General features: G+C 47.3%; 1 protein-coding gene across 1 annotated transcript in view; it reads left to right on the top strand.

Annotated features, from left to right (window-relative positions):
• The first annotated feature begins 5,032 nt into the window (after nt 1–5,032).
• Nucleotides 5,033–19,074, top strand: part of LOC117050449 — a 140,427-nt gene continuing 126,385 nt past the window's right edge. Inside the window, exons 1-3 of the mRNA XM_033156114.1 lie at nt 5,033–5,126; nt 8,333–8,481; nt 8,598–8,724. Coding sequence (XP_033012005.1) covers nt 5,033–5,126; nt 8,333–8,481; nt 8,598–8,724 — 370 coding nt within the window. The remainder of the gene's footprint in view (nt 5,127–8,332; nt 8,482–8,597; nt 8,725–19,074) is intronic.

Below are 19,074 nucleotides of genomic sequence, written 5' to 3'. Positions count from 1 at the left end.
GCTCCCTCCTCCCTCTTGACTCTGGAAACGGGAGGAATCCTCCTTCTCCCTCCCCTCCTCTTGAGTAGTAGGGGCTGCGCAAGATGAACTTTCCTCTCCCTCCTCCATAGAGAAGAAGGGTAACTCTTGCAACATTTCCACTGAGGTTACATTAAGAAGCCGCCTCCCACCTCCCTCCAGAGTCTCGGCCCCAGGGGTTGCTTCCACCGAGCAGTCCCCCAGTCTGTTTTCCACAGAGACCTTGTACGCCAAGTCATTCCCCACCAGGACCTCCGCTAAACACTCGTGGGGCTCGTGGACCAAGACTAGCTGCGGTCCCTCATACCCCTTATACTCCACCTGTACCATGGCAGTCAGTTGGTCAAATGGGGGGGCCCCATACGGGCTAATCTTCATTCTCTGGGGCTGCAGCTGACCCAGCGACACCAGTTCTTTGGACACGCTCGTAACGTCTGCCCCAGAGTCCCGATAAGCCAATGCCCGTATGCCATTTACCCGAATGGGTGCAGTAAACTGCACTTGAGCCCACTCCCTATGCGGGGCGGCCACACCCTTGGTCTCAGCCAGGCGCACGCTTGGAACCGATGCAGATGCCAAGGTCCCGGCTGCTGGCGGCTGGCTCGGCGCAAGTGAGGAAACACCCTCACTCGACGCCCTTGCCTGGTTCTTTGCCTGTTGCAGCCTTACGATTTCCACGTCCCAGTCCTCCTTCTGTTGGAAGGCCCTTATCGCAGGGGTAGATGTTACTACAGCCCCCTTCCTCTTCGCCCATTCCACACATTCGTTTTTTATGTGGCCAGGCCGTTTACAAAAAAAACACAGTCCAGAACTGGGATTTACTTTCCCTTTGTCGGCCCCTCCTGTCGATGACCCTTTCCCAGGAGACGCTGCCTTAGTCCCTTCGCCTCCAGCGGACATTCCTGCTTTCACGCCAGCCCCAGGGGTGATGGTACGCCCCCCTCCCGGCTGATGTTTAAACATTGTGGCGGCGCGATTCTGCCTGAACGTTTCCGCCAATCTGGCCGCCTCATCTAGAGTCCTCGGGGCTTGATCTGCCACCAAACTAGCCAACTCGGGGGACAACGCTTTATAGTACTGCTCCCTCAGGATCAGCTGGTACATATCTTCCAAAGTTCGTATACCTTCCGCAGCCACCCACAACTCAAAGTTTTGCAACATTTTGTCTGCCAACAATGTCAGACTTTCATTCGGACCAGGTCTCTCCACCTCCCTGAACCTTCTCCGGTAGGTGTCTGCGTTAAAACAGTACCGGCGAGATACAAGTTCTTTGAAATGGGGGTAATTGTTACATTTCGAGGCCGGAAGACGCCCCAAGAGTTCTAAGAGCTCCCCCGAGAGCAAAGTCCTGAGCAACACCACATACATCTCCAGCGGTACCCCCTGGTCTTGGCATGAGCGTTCAAACAACGTTAGATAGCTCAAAACGTCAGTGGGGGGCACGTACTTGGGCAGGAGACGAAAATCCACGTCCCTCGAGCTCCAAACCCTCGGGCGATATGGGGGACCCACTGGCCCCTGATAATACTCCTCCTCCTCCTCCCCTGGGTAATACGACGGCCCCCTTAAATCTGTCCAGCCCCGAACTCGGGGCGGCGGTTCAATATAGCTTGACTGGCCTGCTTCGGCCCCTCTGGGACTGGTGGGGTGTTGGGGCGCAGGTCGCTGTTTCTCTGCGCTCCTTTCCAAACACCTCACCTCCTCCGTTGCTGGAATCAGCTCCTCTCTGAGGCTCCTGGCTTCCGTGGTCAGCACTGGCCCTGGGCTCCTAGGTTGCTCCATCCGCTGGAAGAACGGGCGCCCCGCCTCAAAACCACTTTCCCGGGAACGCCTCGGTGTAGACTGGCTGCCCTCCTCCGAGCGCGCCTTGATTTCACTGCTCACAAAACGTCCTTTACTCTCCGACAAGCTGCGCGCGTGGAAACCTCCCCGCTGCTCATCTCGTCTCCACACCGGCTGGAACAGAAGCGGGTCTCTCGGCTGGACTCCCGCCTGGGCACTTGGGGTTGTTAACTCCTTGAGTCTCGGCAGTTCTATCTCTCCGGCCCCTGCTTCACTGCTCCTTTCGACGTGTGTGGTCAAAAGCTGGCTTGGGACCGATGTTCTCACCGGCACCCTTTGAAACCACTGCTCTTCTTTTACATTTTTCAGTTGGTGCGACAGAGTTCCACTCAAATCTAAGCCTCGCAAGGCCAGAGAGAGCTCTCCAGAATCTCTGCCTGCTGCCATTTCCTAACTAGCAAAATAACAAACCGCTTGCCCCTTGTTCGGAAAATGTGCCACAAAACAACGTTTCCTAATTCACTCCTGTTTGCTTGGTCTTATCCCACCGCTCTGCCACCATGTAGCGTTACTACCCCGCTTCCCTCCACCCCTTCTCCAGCAAGCAGGGGGAAATAGCGGGGTTTTTCCCTTTTACTTTTACTTTTTGCCTGCACCCAGCCCTCCGGCCGGGTCACAGAAGGTATCTTGCTGCCACCACCCCCTGGGTCGGGACCTGGCTGTTGCTACAGGCCAAAGCGCGGGGGCCGCTTTCCCTGTACTCCCGCAAACAGCCTCCCCCCGGCTCAGACAGAGCCACAAAATGTAAACTAACGGTAGAGTAGCCGATTGGCAAGGACTGGAATAGCCAAGCAAACAATGGAGGGAACAAAACACAGGAACAAAAGTTCTCTAAAATATCTTTACTTAAGAATTAGTAAAACACAAAAGGCACAGTTTTCACAAAACAAGGCACAAACTTAAAACAACAAAACATCTAATTAACTAGACTCAATACACATACTTGTTCCCTCTCCTACTCGGCAGGGATAGATACTCAACTGCTTAACATCTGAAAGAGCTGGCAAAAGTCCTCAAGCACTCCCCCAGGACATAATGGTTGATGGGGAGGGAAAGTCCTTCGACGACGCCTCAGCTCTTCAGCGATGATGTTCCGATGATGTTCCGGCAGTAGGCAGACTCCAAGCTCTGAAGTCTCCCCCCAGCCGCCTCTCCTTGACACAGCCCAGCCTAGATAAGGAGTGAGCCCACCCCCGCTGGCCAATTACTGCCCTCAGATCGTTAGTCACAGCTGTCAATGATCAAAGGGCAGCTGTGAGTCTGGGCTGTTACCTCCTGAATTACTCATCAGCCTAACAAGCACCAGTTGGCCCCAACCCCATTCTCGTCAGGCCAGGGTGCTTCTCTGAGGCCAAAACTTACATACCTCTCAAGATCTTCTTAAAGGCACCCCCTTTTTACATTCCTTAAAGGCATCCTCCCTTATGCAGTGATACCCACGATTCTAATTACCCCAAGACCTTTGTTTCCAAAACCAGGGACTTGGTATTTCCCTACAGAGCATATGGGGAGAAGAGATTCTGAATCATAGAGTCGGGTGGAAGTTTCTGGTTCATCTCAGCAGACATGGGAGACTCCAGGGATAGTGAAAAGGAGCAGACACAACGCCTTTCCCACTAACTTATTCTGGTATCCCACATGTCTGGCCAGGGAAATAGCACTATTTCAAGAATCGCGACAAATTGAGAGTCACTGCAGATTACTGTCAAGAGGATGGGCTTGAATGTTTTAAAGCCTGCATGTGGTTTCAAAGCAAGGTTTGCATGCTCTCCCCTGCCTTCTCTCTTTCATAACTTCCAGCCCAGCAATAAAGAGTTAGGGAAGCTATCCGGGAACGATGCAGCTTTCAAAGCAGTTTTCCACACAAGATCCACGGCCAATGCTGCCAGATTCAGGGACAAGTTGTTGTTGTTGTTGTTGTTTTAAAAAAAACATTGCCCACAAAAATATCATTTGTACCTGAGCCCAGAAAAAAAGAGCTGCATCACACACACAAACATGCCCCAAAGGGCACAGATTTGCATAATTTGCATGCGCTGATTTATACGTATGTGTAGAAATAGTTACTATAATTCAAACAGAAGCACCATCGTGGGGAAGAGTGTGACCAGGTGGTTTGTAGGCCTGCTCACTCTTGCGGGTGCTAACGGCTGGGGGGGGGCAGCTTCACAGCCCCCAGCTCCTCTCCCATCGGATGGTTCTTTATCTTAAAAAAGGAGTTTAACCAGGTGGAACTTCAAATAGAGGGCAGTCCCTGAGCATTTCTTCAAATAGAGAACTGTGCACTGCAAAGGAGGACATGTGGCCACTCTACTCTAGGTTAGGACTGCCATATTTCCCAAAGTGAAAATCAGGACAGTTGAGCTTTTTTGTGGTCAAAGTTGTTAAGCATTAAAAAAAAAAAAACCTGCCCTAATTGCCATATATCCAGGTTTCCCCAGACGTTTTCCCGATGCATCAAAAATCCGCCCAGATTCTATTTCACTGCCAGATTCTTGGACATGTCTATGAAAACCCGGACATATGGCAGCCCTACTCTAGGGAGGGGGGAGAAATCTAATTTGCTTTGAATTTAAAGGTGAAGCTACCTAATTCCCTTTCCAAAACAGAACAAACTGAGACACAAGCATTCTTAGAAATTTGCACTTCTCTGAATTTTGCAAGCCAACTAATGCATACAAAAATACACATGGAATTTTTATGCAGCAGCATAAGTCAACTTTAGTTAAATACGTCCTTGCTTGGAGCACACCTTTAGTTGAAAGTATTCAGACCAAGACTTGATATAAAATAATAAAGCTTAAGTTCATTAAAGGAAGTACATTCCTGCTAGGAAAGAGTTGTATATCTTTCCTATCGAGTCAGGATTGGGAGGTTGGGGGAGAAACCGTGCTACCGCTATATTCTCAGAAGATAGCATACCCTTCCATCTTGGAAAAACAGGGCCATGCTGTTTTTTTCTTGCACAAGAATGGTGGTAATTTTGGGTGCTGTGATTTCATGAGATTTCACTCCACAATTTCAGGCTGCAATTTCCCCCACCTGAAAAAAGCGATTGGGGGTGGGGGGCTGTGGTTTTGCATAGCAGCCCAAAATGTGCGTTTTGAGGAGTTGTGCTCAAAAAAGCACCATTTTCCAAGGTGGATATTGCCACATGAAACCCCATGAGATCATGGAGCCCAAAATGGCCGCCGTACACTTGCGAGAAAAAATGAGATGGATCCCAGAAAGTGATGTCTTGGTTTTTGCCTTAGAGGTGTTGGAGGGTATGAAATGGACCCAAGATGACCTCTCACCATGTGGTCCGGAGGACATGGTTGAGGTGGAGCAGGAAATTGCTCCCCCTATCTTCAGTCTGAAGTGCTGCAGTCCATTCTACCCTTTTATTCTGCTGCATGTGTGAACCGGGCTCGAGTTTTGATTGAGCCAGTTTTTACTGCAGTTTCACCTTACTTTCTTTCCCATCGCTCAACCTTTTGCTCAAACGATTCATTGATGAAGCTGCAGAAAGCTCGTTGAGAACGTCAGCCTTTCTCAGCAGTGTAAGAAAAAACTAAAGTGTATACAGTATAAGTAGTTGCGATAGACGGGATGAACCAAGAAAACGCGAGAAAAAGAGGGGACAAAAGGAACCATGGAAAGAGAAGCTGGAAAGTCACTAGAGGAAAGCTTTCTGGATATACCTCGATATCCTAAAATTGTTTTTTTCTTTCCTATTTCTGAGTTTTTGTGTGTGTCCTTTGCAGTTATTTCCGTTCATTTCTTTGATATGGAATTGTATCATAAAAGCAATATATATATTGGGGGGGGAGAGAATGTCAGTTTTGTATGCAGCAGTAGTAAACTGCTATGTTAGGAATGATTAGAGACAGGACTGGGCCGACAAGTAGCATGGTGGAATTACCGTATTTTTCGGACGATAAGACGCACCTATTTTTAAAGGAGGAAAACCAGAAAAAAAATATTTTTTTCTGATTTTCCTCCTCTAAAAGGCTGGGAGGGGGCGCTGGAGGGGGAGCGGAGGAGGCAGGCAACCGAGCTTCCCCTGCCTCCCCCGTCCTGCCAACACCGGCAAAAGTGGGGCAGAGAAAGGGGAAGCCCGGTAGCGCTGCATCATGCCCCTGCATGCCCCTTCAGAGCGGCTCATCCCCACTTGCTTTAAAGGGACCTGGAGATGAGGGGAGAACGAGGCGGGGTGGGGTGGGGGGAGGCAGCGGGGAGCGAAGCCGATGTTGCTGGATCCTCCCCACAGCCTCCGTTCGCAGAAACAAGCATGTTTCTGCGAACAGAGGTCTGGGGAGGATCCAGCAACATCTCCCCTGCCGCCTCCAACCTCCCGCCGAACACGGTGGGGGTGGGGGGAGGCAGTGGGAGCGAAGCCTTCGCTCCATAAGACGCACCAACACTTTCCCTTCCTTTTCAGGAAGGAAAAGGTGCGTCTTATGGAGCGAAAAATACGGTATATGGTAATTCACTATTGTGGTCACTGAAATAAACCTATATACAGTGGTACCTCTGGTTAAGAACTTAATTCGTTCCAGAAGTCCGTTCTTAACCTGAAACTGTTCTTAACCCAAGGTACCACTTTAGTTAATGGGGCCTCCGGCTGCCGCCGTGCGATTTCTGTTCTCATCCTGAAGCAAGGTTCTTAACCCGAGGTACTATTTCTGGGTTAGCAGAGTCTGTAACCTGAAGCGTTTGTAACCTGAAGCATCTGTAACCCGAGGTACCACTCTACAGCTATGGTCCCCTCATCACAAAGAAATCTTGCATTAGAGCTGGAAAATAGATCCAGAAGCATAATTAAAATGGCCAGGGGGTTCAAGCATCTATTTTATGTGAGGAAGTAAACCTTGAGGGATACTAGACCAGAGAATATAACCTGAATATAACCATCTTGGCTGTGAGTCCTGGAAGACCTGATCCCTGGGAGGACAGGGCCTGGACTGACTCCAGCTACAAATGCAGAGAATGCATTTGGTTGGGGTGTTTGCAGGGTGTTTGTGTGTTGAGGGTGGATTGTTGTTGTTGTTGCTTTGTATCATTATTTTAGACCTTGCTGAGATTTATATGGAAATTGTTCAGTTTGATTGTGCACTTTTTAATGTTTTACTGACCGTTTACAACTACTTAGGATGTAGTTATGTTTTTTTTTTAATGTTGTAAGCTGCCTTGAGCATGGTTTGAACTGTGGAAAGGTAACATACAAATAAAATTTTGTAAGATTCCCCCATGTGCTTGTGTGCATCTGAGCGTGCACACACCATTGTTCTTAAGTCAATAGGATCATGATCCGTACCTGTTTATGAAGCAACCTCAGATATCTTTGAAAACACTCACATTATGTTACCGGTACTTGTGTGGTCTGGTCAGGCATAAACGATTACAGTAGTGAAGAAGCTATAAATATTTTAACAATAGTCGAAATGGAAATTTGCTACCCATGGGAAAACTGAGACCCCTGCAAAACTCAAAATGATCTGGAAGATTCGGAATATTGCAGTTCTGAATATTGATTCTGAAGATTCTGAATATTGCAGTTATATTGGAAGAACAGATAAAAAACAGAGTCACTGATAATTTCTTGGACAGGACATAAGCATTGTTAGCATATCGAGGATATCTCTTTGAAATCCCACCCTAAAAACAAAAACAAACAAAAAACTCCCAACATTTGGCTTCATATTTTGAAGCTGGAATCCTGCACCCATTTACTTGTGAACCAGTGAACTTCATGGAATTTACTACGAAATGGACATGTATAGGATTGCAATGCCTATTATTATTATTATTATTATTATTATTATTATTATTTCTATACCACCCTTCATCTGAGTATCACTGGGCATTTTAAAGTTTAAAATCACAAAGATACATAGCATAATAACAAGCAAAACATGTCTATGTAATTATCTGCCTGCCATACATGCTTGTCCTTCTTTTGAAGAAGTGGGGGAAATAAAAATAGAAACAAATTTGTGGTAAATAGTACAGGGTGTATCACAATAGGCTGCATTATAAAGGGATGGTTTAGATTATATCTGGGGATTACAGGCACATGATCCACTCACATCTGACATTCATCTTATGGGACTAGGAAAATTATTGTTCACTGTATGCCCAAAATCGTATTGAGCACACTTCTGTCTTGTCAGGATTCAACCTCAATCTGTTAGCCGCCATCCATCCTCCAACCGCCTCCAGACACTCACACAGGACCTTTAGTTTTAGATCTTATAATTTATGTGGAAATTGTTTCCATTAGGTTGTGTACTTTTTGATGTGTTTTATTTATTTATTGCTTACTAGTGGTTTTTATGCCCGTTAATTTAACAGGCGCTAGAACATATGTGGCGCTGTTGCTGGGGAGGGGGAGGCGATGGCACGCATTCATGGGGTGGCTGCTGTGGGTTAAGCCCATTTGCTCCTTGGTAGGAATGGCACCTGCCTAACCTTGCCTGCTTTCATGCAGGATCCGGCCTTGAACCTCTCCCCGACTCCCTGCGCCCCACAGCCCTTCTCCCGCCATTTATCTGCCCCTTTTCACCTCCCCACGCCCGCTTCAACTTGCAGGCTGCCGGGCTAAGCGGGAAGCTGGTCCTCGGGGCTCTGTTTGCAGCGGTGAGAGCGGTAGCGTGGCGTCCCTTCTCGGCCTCCCCTCGGCCTCTGGAGCACCGGCGTTTCGTGGGGCAGGTTGCCCCGAGCCGCTCACAGGCTGCTAGGCCTCGGGGTCCCAGGCTTCGTCCGGCCGGGTATCCCCGGTCTCGCTGACCCGCCTGGTGCTCCGGTGGCTTTCCCCGGCAGCCGGCGGTCGCATGTTTCTGGCGGTGGCAGCGGCGGTGCAGAAGCCGGTCGGGGGGCTCCGTTTGTGCTGGTCGCCTTCAGGAGCTCTGCGGCTTTGTGCTTTAATGGCCGTGCAAACCGCCACTTCAACTGCCGCCGCCGCTCCCTACCCGACGTCTCTGCGCTCCAATCCCTGTGTCCGTGGAGCACATGCGCAGTAGCGCAATCCCACGGACACAGGGACTGGACGCAGAGACACTTGGACTTTTTATATATAGATGACTTCTGTTATGTTTGTAATTATGTAAATCTTGTCATGTTGTAAGCTGCCTTGAGCGTAGTTTCAACTATGGAAAGGCGGCATACAAATAAAATGATGATGATGATGATAAACTCATAGAATCGTAGACTTGTAGAACTGGAAGGGACCCGATGGTCATCTAGTCCAACCCCCTGCAATGCAGGAATCTTAACTAGGACTAAAAAATACCTGATGGATTGCCATCCATCTGTATGCAGGAGAAGATGAAGCATTAAATGCAATGTGATGGATAGCAGTCAACTGACGTGTCAGGCAACTCCAGGTTCACTTGCCTCAGCATCTGATGGGGCTGTGAACTTCTTTCCCAAAATTAGCCAGAGGTTGCCAAATGAGAGTCCTTTGCAAGTTTTTAAAAAACACACGCAATAGAAGCCCAGTCACTGCTCGAGTTCTCCGACTGCGGGGTTTTCCATTCCATTTGTTTTCATATGAATGATTTGCTCCATTCATTTTCATCGGCAACATTCACGAGAAATATGGGAGGAAATAAATGTGCTCCCCTTGCATTCAGCACCATGCCGCAGTAATTACAAACAGCTAGCTTGGAAATGCGGGAGGGAGGGAGCTTCTCTGATGCATGGTGTGTGTGCATATAGTTTATTTACTTATTTATGGCATGAAAACGATGCTTCGTGCTCAAGTTGGATTTGCCGTTTGGCCTGAACAAATACAGGCATCAGGCTTTATGGTCCTCTTAAATGCTCCTCACAGCTTAGCTTCCAGGAAAACAATGCTGATCTTGCGGGTGATGGAGGTGTGTAGACAACAGGAATGGGTGAATTAGTCAGTTTCAGTTCCTTTCTTGTTCCCTCTCCCACCACCACCACCCAATCTTAAGTTCAGCTTTCCAGTAAAAGCTGGTTAGTGGTGCCAGCATCGTGCAGGATCAAATCCTCCTGGTTTTCAGGGATGGATCTGGGGTAGGGCAGATGGTCCCCAGGATGACCCAGGGTGGGTTGGCCTGTTTGGGGGTCCTCCTGGATAGCTCAGTTGGTTAGACTGTGGTGCTGATAACACCAAGGTTGCAGGTTCGACCCCTATATGGGACAGCTGCATATTCCTGTTTTGCATGGTGTTGGATTAGATGATCCTCAGTTTCCCTTGCAACCCTACAATTCTACAAATCTATGAATCTACCAGATCTGGGCCATGGAGCAAATCCAAGGGCCTGCACACAACCCTAATATCTAAGGTAATAAATTATCCCCATCCCCCCCCCAAAAAAATGCATTAAAAAATGTGCATATTGAAAGAAAATTTCACTAACATGCTGACAAATTTTCATGGTTGTTTTTTTAAAAAGGAAACCTGCAAGTTGCTATGAAAATGTGTAGACCTGAATTTAACATTGAAGAAAAACGGAGAGAGCCCAAAATTGCAGATCCATGGCTATCAGCACCATCCAAATTCGTGTATTCGTTATTTATTTCATTTGTGGAATTTGCAACCCACCCTTCGCTCCTGCAGAAGCCCTGGGCGACCTTGAGAAATGTGTTTTCTTTCTGCCGAGAAGTTCTCCTGAGCGGCAATAAACAGAAAGGCAGCGAACAGCTCCCTCTTTAAATGACTCCCACAAACACATGCAAGAGGCAAAAGCTACACTTATATATCATGTCATGTCAAACGCGCCCCAAAGGTGAAGCCGTCCTCGATCTCAATTTCACTGAGTTTTGACACAGTCCCAGAGGCTACATTCTTGTCACCTTCCCTGGCTTGCCAGGGAGAACAAGGAACGAACGGATGCAGTCAGTTATGGCTGAGTCACTTGCTCTGCATACCTAAATATCACAGGGTCACAGAAACAGCAGGTGCTGGACTTCACATCTTCCTTGCAGCTGAGATCCGGGTACCAATTCACACCTGATCAAGCAGAGAAGCTTCTGACATTCTCCCTCATATAAACTTCTCCTTGGGTTTTGGAGTTCAGCATTATAGATCTGCTCCTGCAATGAGCCATTCTCCATTGTTCCAGTATTCATTCCGAATTGTCTACAAAGTGCTGGGCACGGTTCTGCTTGTTTCTCGTGGTTTTCTGCTCCGAAGGTTCCTTTGAGTCTTTCCTCCCTTGCATATGTTTCTGGAATCAAAGAGCTGGAAGGGACCTAGACATCACCCAGTCCAACCTGCTTCTAAATACAGGAGTCACAGTGAAGCAGGCTGCTACAGCAACCCAGACAGAGCATAGAACATAGCCATTTTGGCTAGTAGCTGCTGACACCTTTATCCTCCATGATTTTGTCTAATCCTCTTTCAAATACACCCAACTTGGTGGCCATCATAGAATCATAGAGTTGGAAGAGACCACAAGGGCAGTGGCGGAGTAAGGCTCCGCGGTACCCGGGGCGGCAAAGGAAACACCCCGGGGGCGGGGCGTCGTGACATCACATTGTGACGTCATGACGCTCCGCCCCCAGGGCGTTTCCGGGGGTGCCGGCACCGCTTCTGCAGCCCTCTTTTATGCCGAAGAGCTCGCTTTTAAGCTCTCCGGCTCAAAAGGAGGCTGTGGAAGCGGCGATCCGATGACAGAGTGCGCCTGCGCGTGCAGGCGCACTCCGTCGTCGGGCCGTGCGCTGCCGCTCCCAGGGTGATGGAGGGAGCGGCAGCACGTGGGAATGGTGGGAGGGGCTGCCTCTTGTCACCCCCACGTGCCGCCGTTCGCTCTGTTGCCCCAGGAGCAGCAGCACCGCACACACCGTGTGCTGCTGCTCCCGGGGGGCGGAGCCAGCGGCAGCGCGTGGGGCTGACAAGCGCCGGCCCCTCCTGCCACTCCCCACGCTGCCGGTCACCCCGGGAGCAGCAGCGCTGCATGGACGGGGTGCTCCCTCGGCCGTGCGCTGTTGCTCCTGGGGTGACGGAGGGAGCGGCAGCGCTTGGGAATGGCGGGAGGGGCTGCCGCTTGTCACCCCCATGCGCCGCCGCTCGCTCTGGTCGCCCCAGGAGCAACAGCGCACGGCCGAGGGAGCACCCCATCCGTGCAGCGCTGCTGCTCCCGGGGTGACCAGCGTTGCCTGGGGAGTGGCGGGAGGGGCGCCGCTTGTCGCCCCCACCCGCCGCTTGTCGCCCCCACCCGCCGCTTGTGGCCCCTGTCGCCCGGGGGCGTACCGCCCCCACCGCACCCCCCTAGCGACGCCCCTGCACAAGGGCCATCCAGTCCAACCCCCTGCCAAGCAGGGAACACCATCAAAGCATTCCTGACAGATGGCTGTCAAGCCTCCGCTTAAAGACCTCCAAAGAAGGAGACTCCACCACACTCCTTGGCAGTAAATTCCACTGTCGAACAACTCTTACTGTCAGGAAGTTCTTCCTAATGTTTAATTGGAATCTTCTTTCTTGTAGTTTGAATCCATTGCCCTGTGTCCGCTTCTCTGGAGCAGCAGAAAACAACCTTTCTCCCTCCTCTATATGACATCCTTTGATATATTTGAACATGGCTATCATATCACCCCTTAACCTTCTCTTCTCCAGGCTAAACATACCCAGTTCCCTAAGCCGTCCCTCATAAGGCATCGTTTCCAGGCCTTTGACCATTTTGGTTGCCCTCCTCTGGACACGTTCCAGCTTGTCAGTATCCTTCTTGAACTGTGGTGCCCAGAACTGGACACAGTATTCCAGGTGAGGTCTGACCAGAGCGGAATATAGTGGTACTATTACCTCCCTTGATCTAGACGCTATACTCCTATTGATGCATCACTGTCTCCTAGGGAAGGAAGTGGTCAGCAGTGCTTTGAAGTCCTAACATTTCACTGATTTTACAATCATTTTGACATTTCAAAACTTGACTTCTTTCCCTCTCTTTCTGTGGTTCCTTAAATTTATTTTTTAATATCTTCTGCATATCCTAATTAATGTAATTTGCTCATTTATTCATCTTCTTTAAATATATTCTTGTGAAACTGCAGGTTATTGCAATAATCCTGCCAATGTTTTTATCTGTTTACAATTTATCTGTAAATATTCAATAAACCATTACCTTTCTTTTGTAGAAGTTTGTTATCTTGATTTCTTATTCTTCCAGTAAGTTTCGCCATTTCTGCATATTCCATAAGTTTTTGTATCCATCCTTCCTTTCCTGGGATTTCTGTTTCTTTCCACTTCCGGGCAAGTAACATTCTTGCCACTGTAGTAGCATACATAAATAAGTTTCTATACAGTTTAGGTAGTTCTCTCCCTATATCCCCAGGAAAAAAGCTTCTGGGGTTTTTACGAACATTATTTTAAACATCCTTTTCATTTCACTGTATATCATTTCCCAGTAAGCCTTAACCTTACTACAATGAAGTCCTAACTATCAGTTGATTGTAGAAGTTTCAAATGGAGGTCCCAGATACAGGTGAAACTAAAAAAAATTAGAATATCGTGGAAAAGTCCATTTATGTAAGCAATTGTTTTCATTAGCTACTGGAGTTTAATATATGAGATAGACTCATGACATGCAAAGCGAGATATGTCAAGCCTTTATTTGTTCTAATTGTGATTCTTTTGGCGTACAGCTGATGAAAACCCCAAAGTTGAGATTGTTAATTTGGGGTTCTCATTAGCTGTACGCCATAATCACCACAATTATAACAAGCAAAAGCTTGACATATCTAGCTTGGCATGTCATGAGTCTATCTCATATATTAGTTTCACCTTTTAAGTTGAATTACTGAAAGAAATGAACCTTTCCACGATATTCTAATTTTTCGAGTTTCACCTGTAGCTCAGCTAAAGCATCCACAACAGATGGCCATCCAACCTCTGCTTAAAGACCTCCAAGGAAGGAGTGTCCACCACCTCTGTTCCACTGTCGAACAGCTCAGAAAGTTCTCGGAATCTCCTTTCTTGTAACTTAAAGCCATTGGTTCAGGTCCTATCTTTTGGAGCAGGAACAAATGAGCTTGGTCCATCTCCCATGTGACAGCCCTTGCGATATCACCATGGCTACCTTATGAAACTAAATGGGTGAACCTGCCTGGCTTCCGCCCAAAAGAATACTGGGAACTGTAATTCTATTTCATATTTGGGACTTCTGTTTTCAGGAGCAGGCAAACACCACATTTGGAAGAACCATAGTTTTTTCCAGCTGGAACTCACTGGAACTCAGTTCCAGCACCTCTCAGATGGGCACCATCAGGGGCGTAGCAAGGGGGGCATAGGGGGCGGTCCGCCCCAAGTTCCATAATGGAGGGGGTGGCAAATTATCAAGGAACAATTACTGCTCTACTAGGGCGGTTCATAAATTTATTTATTTATTTATTTGAAAATGCCTGCTCCAAAGGTCTTATCTTACTATACTAGGGATTATATACCTATATATGAAATTTCATGCATATCGGTTAATATCTTGACCCTCCTCCACCAAAATAGCCGTTTACTTGGCTGTTTTCCTATGTCGTGATGGCTGAAATTTCAGTTCAGTGGAGCACTTACTGTTCCCAACCCCAACCCTGTGGAAAGCCATCTAATTAGACTTTAATTTGATTTTGACATGTTTTTAGGAGGTAATTTAATTATTGTTCGATTTTATACCAATGTTATGTATCTGATGTTAGCCACCCTGAGCCCGACTTCGGCCGGGGAGGGCGTGATATAAATAAAAGTTTTTCATGATTATTATTACTTGTTATTATTCCTTTGTAAGAAAATACGAAATAACGTAAAACCATTTTTGCGGGGGGGGGGGAATCAATGGGGGGGCGGTTGACAAGAAATTTTCTGCACCGGGTACCACCTGACCTTCCTACACCTCTGGGAACCATGGCCATTCTAAGAGAACGAGGGAAGTGTTCATGCTGAGTTTTGGCACCTCTTCTTCTAGAAAAACAGCACTGGGAAGAACCTCTGCATAGCTCTTTGGCTGTTTTATGGTGTTGGTAGAGTGGCTGGGGAAACCCAGCCAGATGGGCTGAGCAGGGTATAAATAATAAAATTATTACTGTTATTATTCTTTTTATAGGGGGTGGGCAGCTTCTTGTGTGTTCTGTTTCAAGCTATCTCTGGGAACCCCTCTCCATCTGCTGCGAAAGAGGTGTACCTCAAAACACTGGAGGGAGAAACTTTCTGCATTTCCAATTCAGCTGGCCACCAGTCCCGAAGCAGCAGCGAGGAGCAAGTTAACTGATGAATCAGCTGATGAGTCAGCTCGATAGAAGCTATAAAACTGCTATTAGTATAATACTATGTTTAATTAGGGTACAAAAACTGCATCGCGCTGCCTTTGATTAATGCTTGTTAAGGAGTCGCGAACGCCTGCTCAGATCAGAAGGCTGGTTATCTTGAACGAACGAAAGATCCCGTGGACAAAATGATGCTATCAGCAACAAAAGCTTGGCAAAAAAATTGTAAATCAAAGCAGGGAAAGGCATTTTGTCACACTGAAAGGGAGGTAGGACAGCTTCTTGTGTGCTTGTTTATTTAGCTAACCATTTTAGAATGAATTCATCGGGGATTTAATTTTCGATGCGACAAAGTGGGCTTGAATCCATGAAAGCTGGTGGGTTTGTTGATGAGACCCTTTTGCTGCCTCAATTGTTCATGTTTCTCATGTGATAGGAAAACACTACTAAACCTTAGGTTACGTAAATACAATCCTGGTAACAACACACACAATGTAACAGGCTGTTTTGGGGGGTTTTTTTACTATGTAACTTCTATTTCAAGCACAATTCAAGATATAATATCTCCACAAAGTGTAATTCCATAGACCAACACATGATGCAAACAGAACATATCAAGGGAAATTAAAGTCCAATGGATGGCCAGGAGATAGTCAATTCAGTTCCTAAATTGGCATATTGGCAATAACCACAATATGGTATGCTAATCTTATGACGTTCCACATATCGCTGCTTTGGGGATTCTAACGTTCCTTAAACGAGCTGGACCATAAAGAAGGCTGATCGCCGAAGAATTGATGCTTTTGAATTATGGTGCTGGAGGAGACTCTTGAGAGTCCCATGGACTGCAAGAAGATCAAACCTATCCATCCTTAAAGAAATCAGCCCTGAGTGCTCACTGGAAGGACAGCTCCTGAAGTTGAGGCTCCAGTACTTTGGCCACCTCATGAGAAGAGAAGACTCCCTAGAAAAGACCCTGATGTTGGGAAAGATGGAGGGCACAAGGAGAAGGGGACGACAGAGGATGAGATGGTTGGACAGTGTTCTCGAAGCTACTAACATGAGTTTGGCCAAACTGCGAGAGGCAGTGAAGGATAGGCATACCTGGAGTGTTCTGGTCCATGGGGTCACGAAGAGTCGGACACGACTGAACGACTGAACAACAACAACAACGTTCCTTATATGTAGATATCGGATCAGATGGAAAACCTGAAGGTATGGCATGACAAGGATTCCAGGATAATACCTTGTTTCGCCCAAAACTGGGCTTTATCAGCTGTGCATACTCTAAATTAAACAAACATGATATAACATAATCCTTATACAAACTAAGTAACGTAACATACAAATTTTTTAAAAAAACAAGTTTACATACCACATTCTTGTATGACGGAAACATGGAACAAAAAAAAATTCAGTTAATCCAATCAATGGCCAAAGTTCCTTTTTATACAGAGAGGCAGTATGGATTCTAACAGAGGTGGCTACACTTTCTGTAAATGTTGTTGAAAGAGACCATAGATCTATCTGGACAAAAACGTTATGACTGATCTCTACAATGTATTTGGAAAAGTGTTCTGTCTATCTGCCCATCCATCTCTCTCTGCCTATCTGTTCTCTTTGCGTTCAGCTGCCTCTCAGGATATCATCACCAAACTCGGCATGAGGCTTCCTGAGGTGGGGGAAATGGATGTACACCCTTCTGCAAATTAATTGAAACAAAGCATGTTTTCTGTCTTACTCGTAATCCTGTACTCAAAACAAACACGAAAATCAGTTGATCATTATGGTGTCTGTAGCCTGCAACCAATAGAAGGAATGATGCGCTCACCACAATATATTGAGGTTCTACGAAAGAGAGTTATTCCAGAGCTGGAAAAGAGATATCCTGACAGTACTGGGATATTGCAGCAGGGCCTAGCCCCCAATTGATGCTGCTTGGGTCAGAACTCTGGACTGGTGCATATGTGCACACAGTCCTAAAATTCAGAAATTGCACTTTCCATTTAAAAATCAGCATATTTTTTAGTTTATTCAAATTCATGGGCTTATTATATACAGTCTAGTGGAGACACCTGTAACAAAATATTGCTCTGTTTTTGCACCCACACGCGCTACTTTTAATTCTCCTCCGAGAAGTGGAGGGGGGGAAGGAAAACCAGGACATTCTGGGATCAAAGCAGAAACCAGGACGGCTTCTGTAATTCTGGGACTGTATCTGGAAAATCAGGACACTTGGAGGGTATGAGGTTATTAAAAGGTAAAGGTAAAGGTACCCCTAACCGTTAGGTCCAGTCACAGACGACTCTGGAGTTGCGGCGCTCATCTCGCTCTATAGGCTGAGGGAGCTGGCGTTTGTCCATAGACAGCTTCCTGGTCATGTGGCCAGCATGACTAAGCCGCTTCTAGCAAACCAGAGCAGCGCACGGAAATACCGTTTACCTTCCCGCCGGAGCGGTACCTATTTATCTACTTGCACTTTGACGTGCTTTCAAACTGCTAGGTTGGCAGGAGCAGGGACCGAGCAACGGGAGCTCACCCTGTAATGGGGATTCGAACCGCCGACCTTCTGATCAGCAAGCCCTAGGCTCTGTGGTTTAGACCACAGCGCCACCCACGTCCCGGCATGAGGTTACTAGAAGGATACAAAGGGGGAGAGTTATGCCTTGGCTCTTAGTGACTTGCCAGAAAGACAGGATTAACAATATAATCTAAAATTAGCAACCTCTGCGAGGCAGAAGTGTTTCAAACGTGCTTGTGCGTAAGTCTTATCTGCATCACAGACTTGAAGTGGTACTCTGCAGATAATCTTTTCTGCGATATTGTTAGAGGAAAGAGCTCTCACAAGATCTCTCCGTAAATCAGCACCGATGCCGCGCTGCTTCTCCGGTGGCAGCAATGGGTGAAGTGGCAGTGCTGCCAGTTGAGGGGGTGTGTGTGGCATGGTGGTGATACCAGCAGGAGAGGCAGTGGGGTAGGTAGCAGGGAAGAGAGCACTTCCCATTTTGCCTCAAGCAAGCAGCACCGCCACTGGAGCAAATGAGCAATAAGAACAGGCATAGGCAAACTCGGCCCGCCAGATGTTTTGGGACTACAACTCCCATGATCCCTAGCTAACAGGACCAGTGGTCAGGGATGATGGGAACTGTAGTCCCAAGACATCTGGAGGGCCGTGTTTGCCTATGTCTGAATAAGAATATAAGCTCTCTCCCCTCCTGCAGTTTCTAGCAACTAGCATTCAGAAGCATTACTGTCTCCAACCACGGAGAGAAAGTCTTTCTTCTTCTTTGGCGATCACTCATAGCCAAATAAGATTGTCTTCCATAAACACGGTTTTAACAGTGAGTCCATAAGTGACTGTGGAATCATAGAATCATAGGATCATAGAGTTGGAAGAGACCACAAGGGCCATCCAGTCCAACCCCCTGCCAAGCAGGAAACACCATCAAAGCATTCCTGACAGATGGCTGTCAAGCCTCTGCTTAAAGACCTCCAAAGAAGGAGACTCCACCACACTCCTTGGCAGCAAATTCCACTGTCAAACAGCTCTTACTGTCAGGAAGTTCCTCCTAATGATTAGGTGGAATCTTCTTTCTTGTAGTTTGAATCCATTGCCCCATGTCCGCTTCTCTGGAGCAGCAGAAAACAACCTTTCACCCTCCTCTACATGACATCCTTTTATATATTTGAACATGGCTATCATATCACCCCTTAACCTTCTCTTCTCCAGGCTAAATATACCCAGCTCCCTAAGCCGTTCCTCATAAGGCATCGTTTCCAGGCCTTTGACCATTTTGGTTGCCCTCTTCTGGACATGTTCCAGCTTGTCAGTATCCTTCTTGAACTGTGGTGAAGAAGAAGAAGAAGAAGAAGAAGAAGAAGAAGAAGAAGAAGAAGAGGAGGAGGAGGAGGAGGAGTTTGGATTTGATATCCCGCTTTTTACTACCCGAAGGAGTCTCAAAGCGGCTAACGTTCTCCTTTCCCTTCTTCCCCCACAACAAACACTCTGTGAGG

The sequence above is a fragment of the Lacerta agilis genome, chromosome 7, assembly GCF_009819535.1.
Source record: "Lacerta agilis isolate rLacAgi1 chromosome 7, rLacAgi1.pri, whole genome shotgun sequence".
NCBI classification, from domain to species: domain Eukaryota; kingdom Metazoa; phylum Chordata; class Lepidosauria; order Squamata; family Lacertidae; genus Lacerta; species Lacerta agilis.
This window is presented reverse-complemented; position numbering and strand designations above follow the sequence as displayed.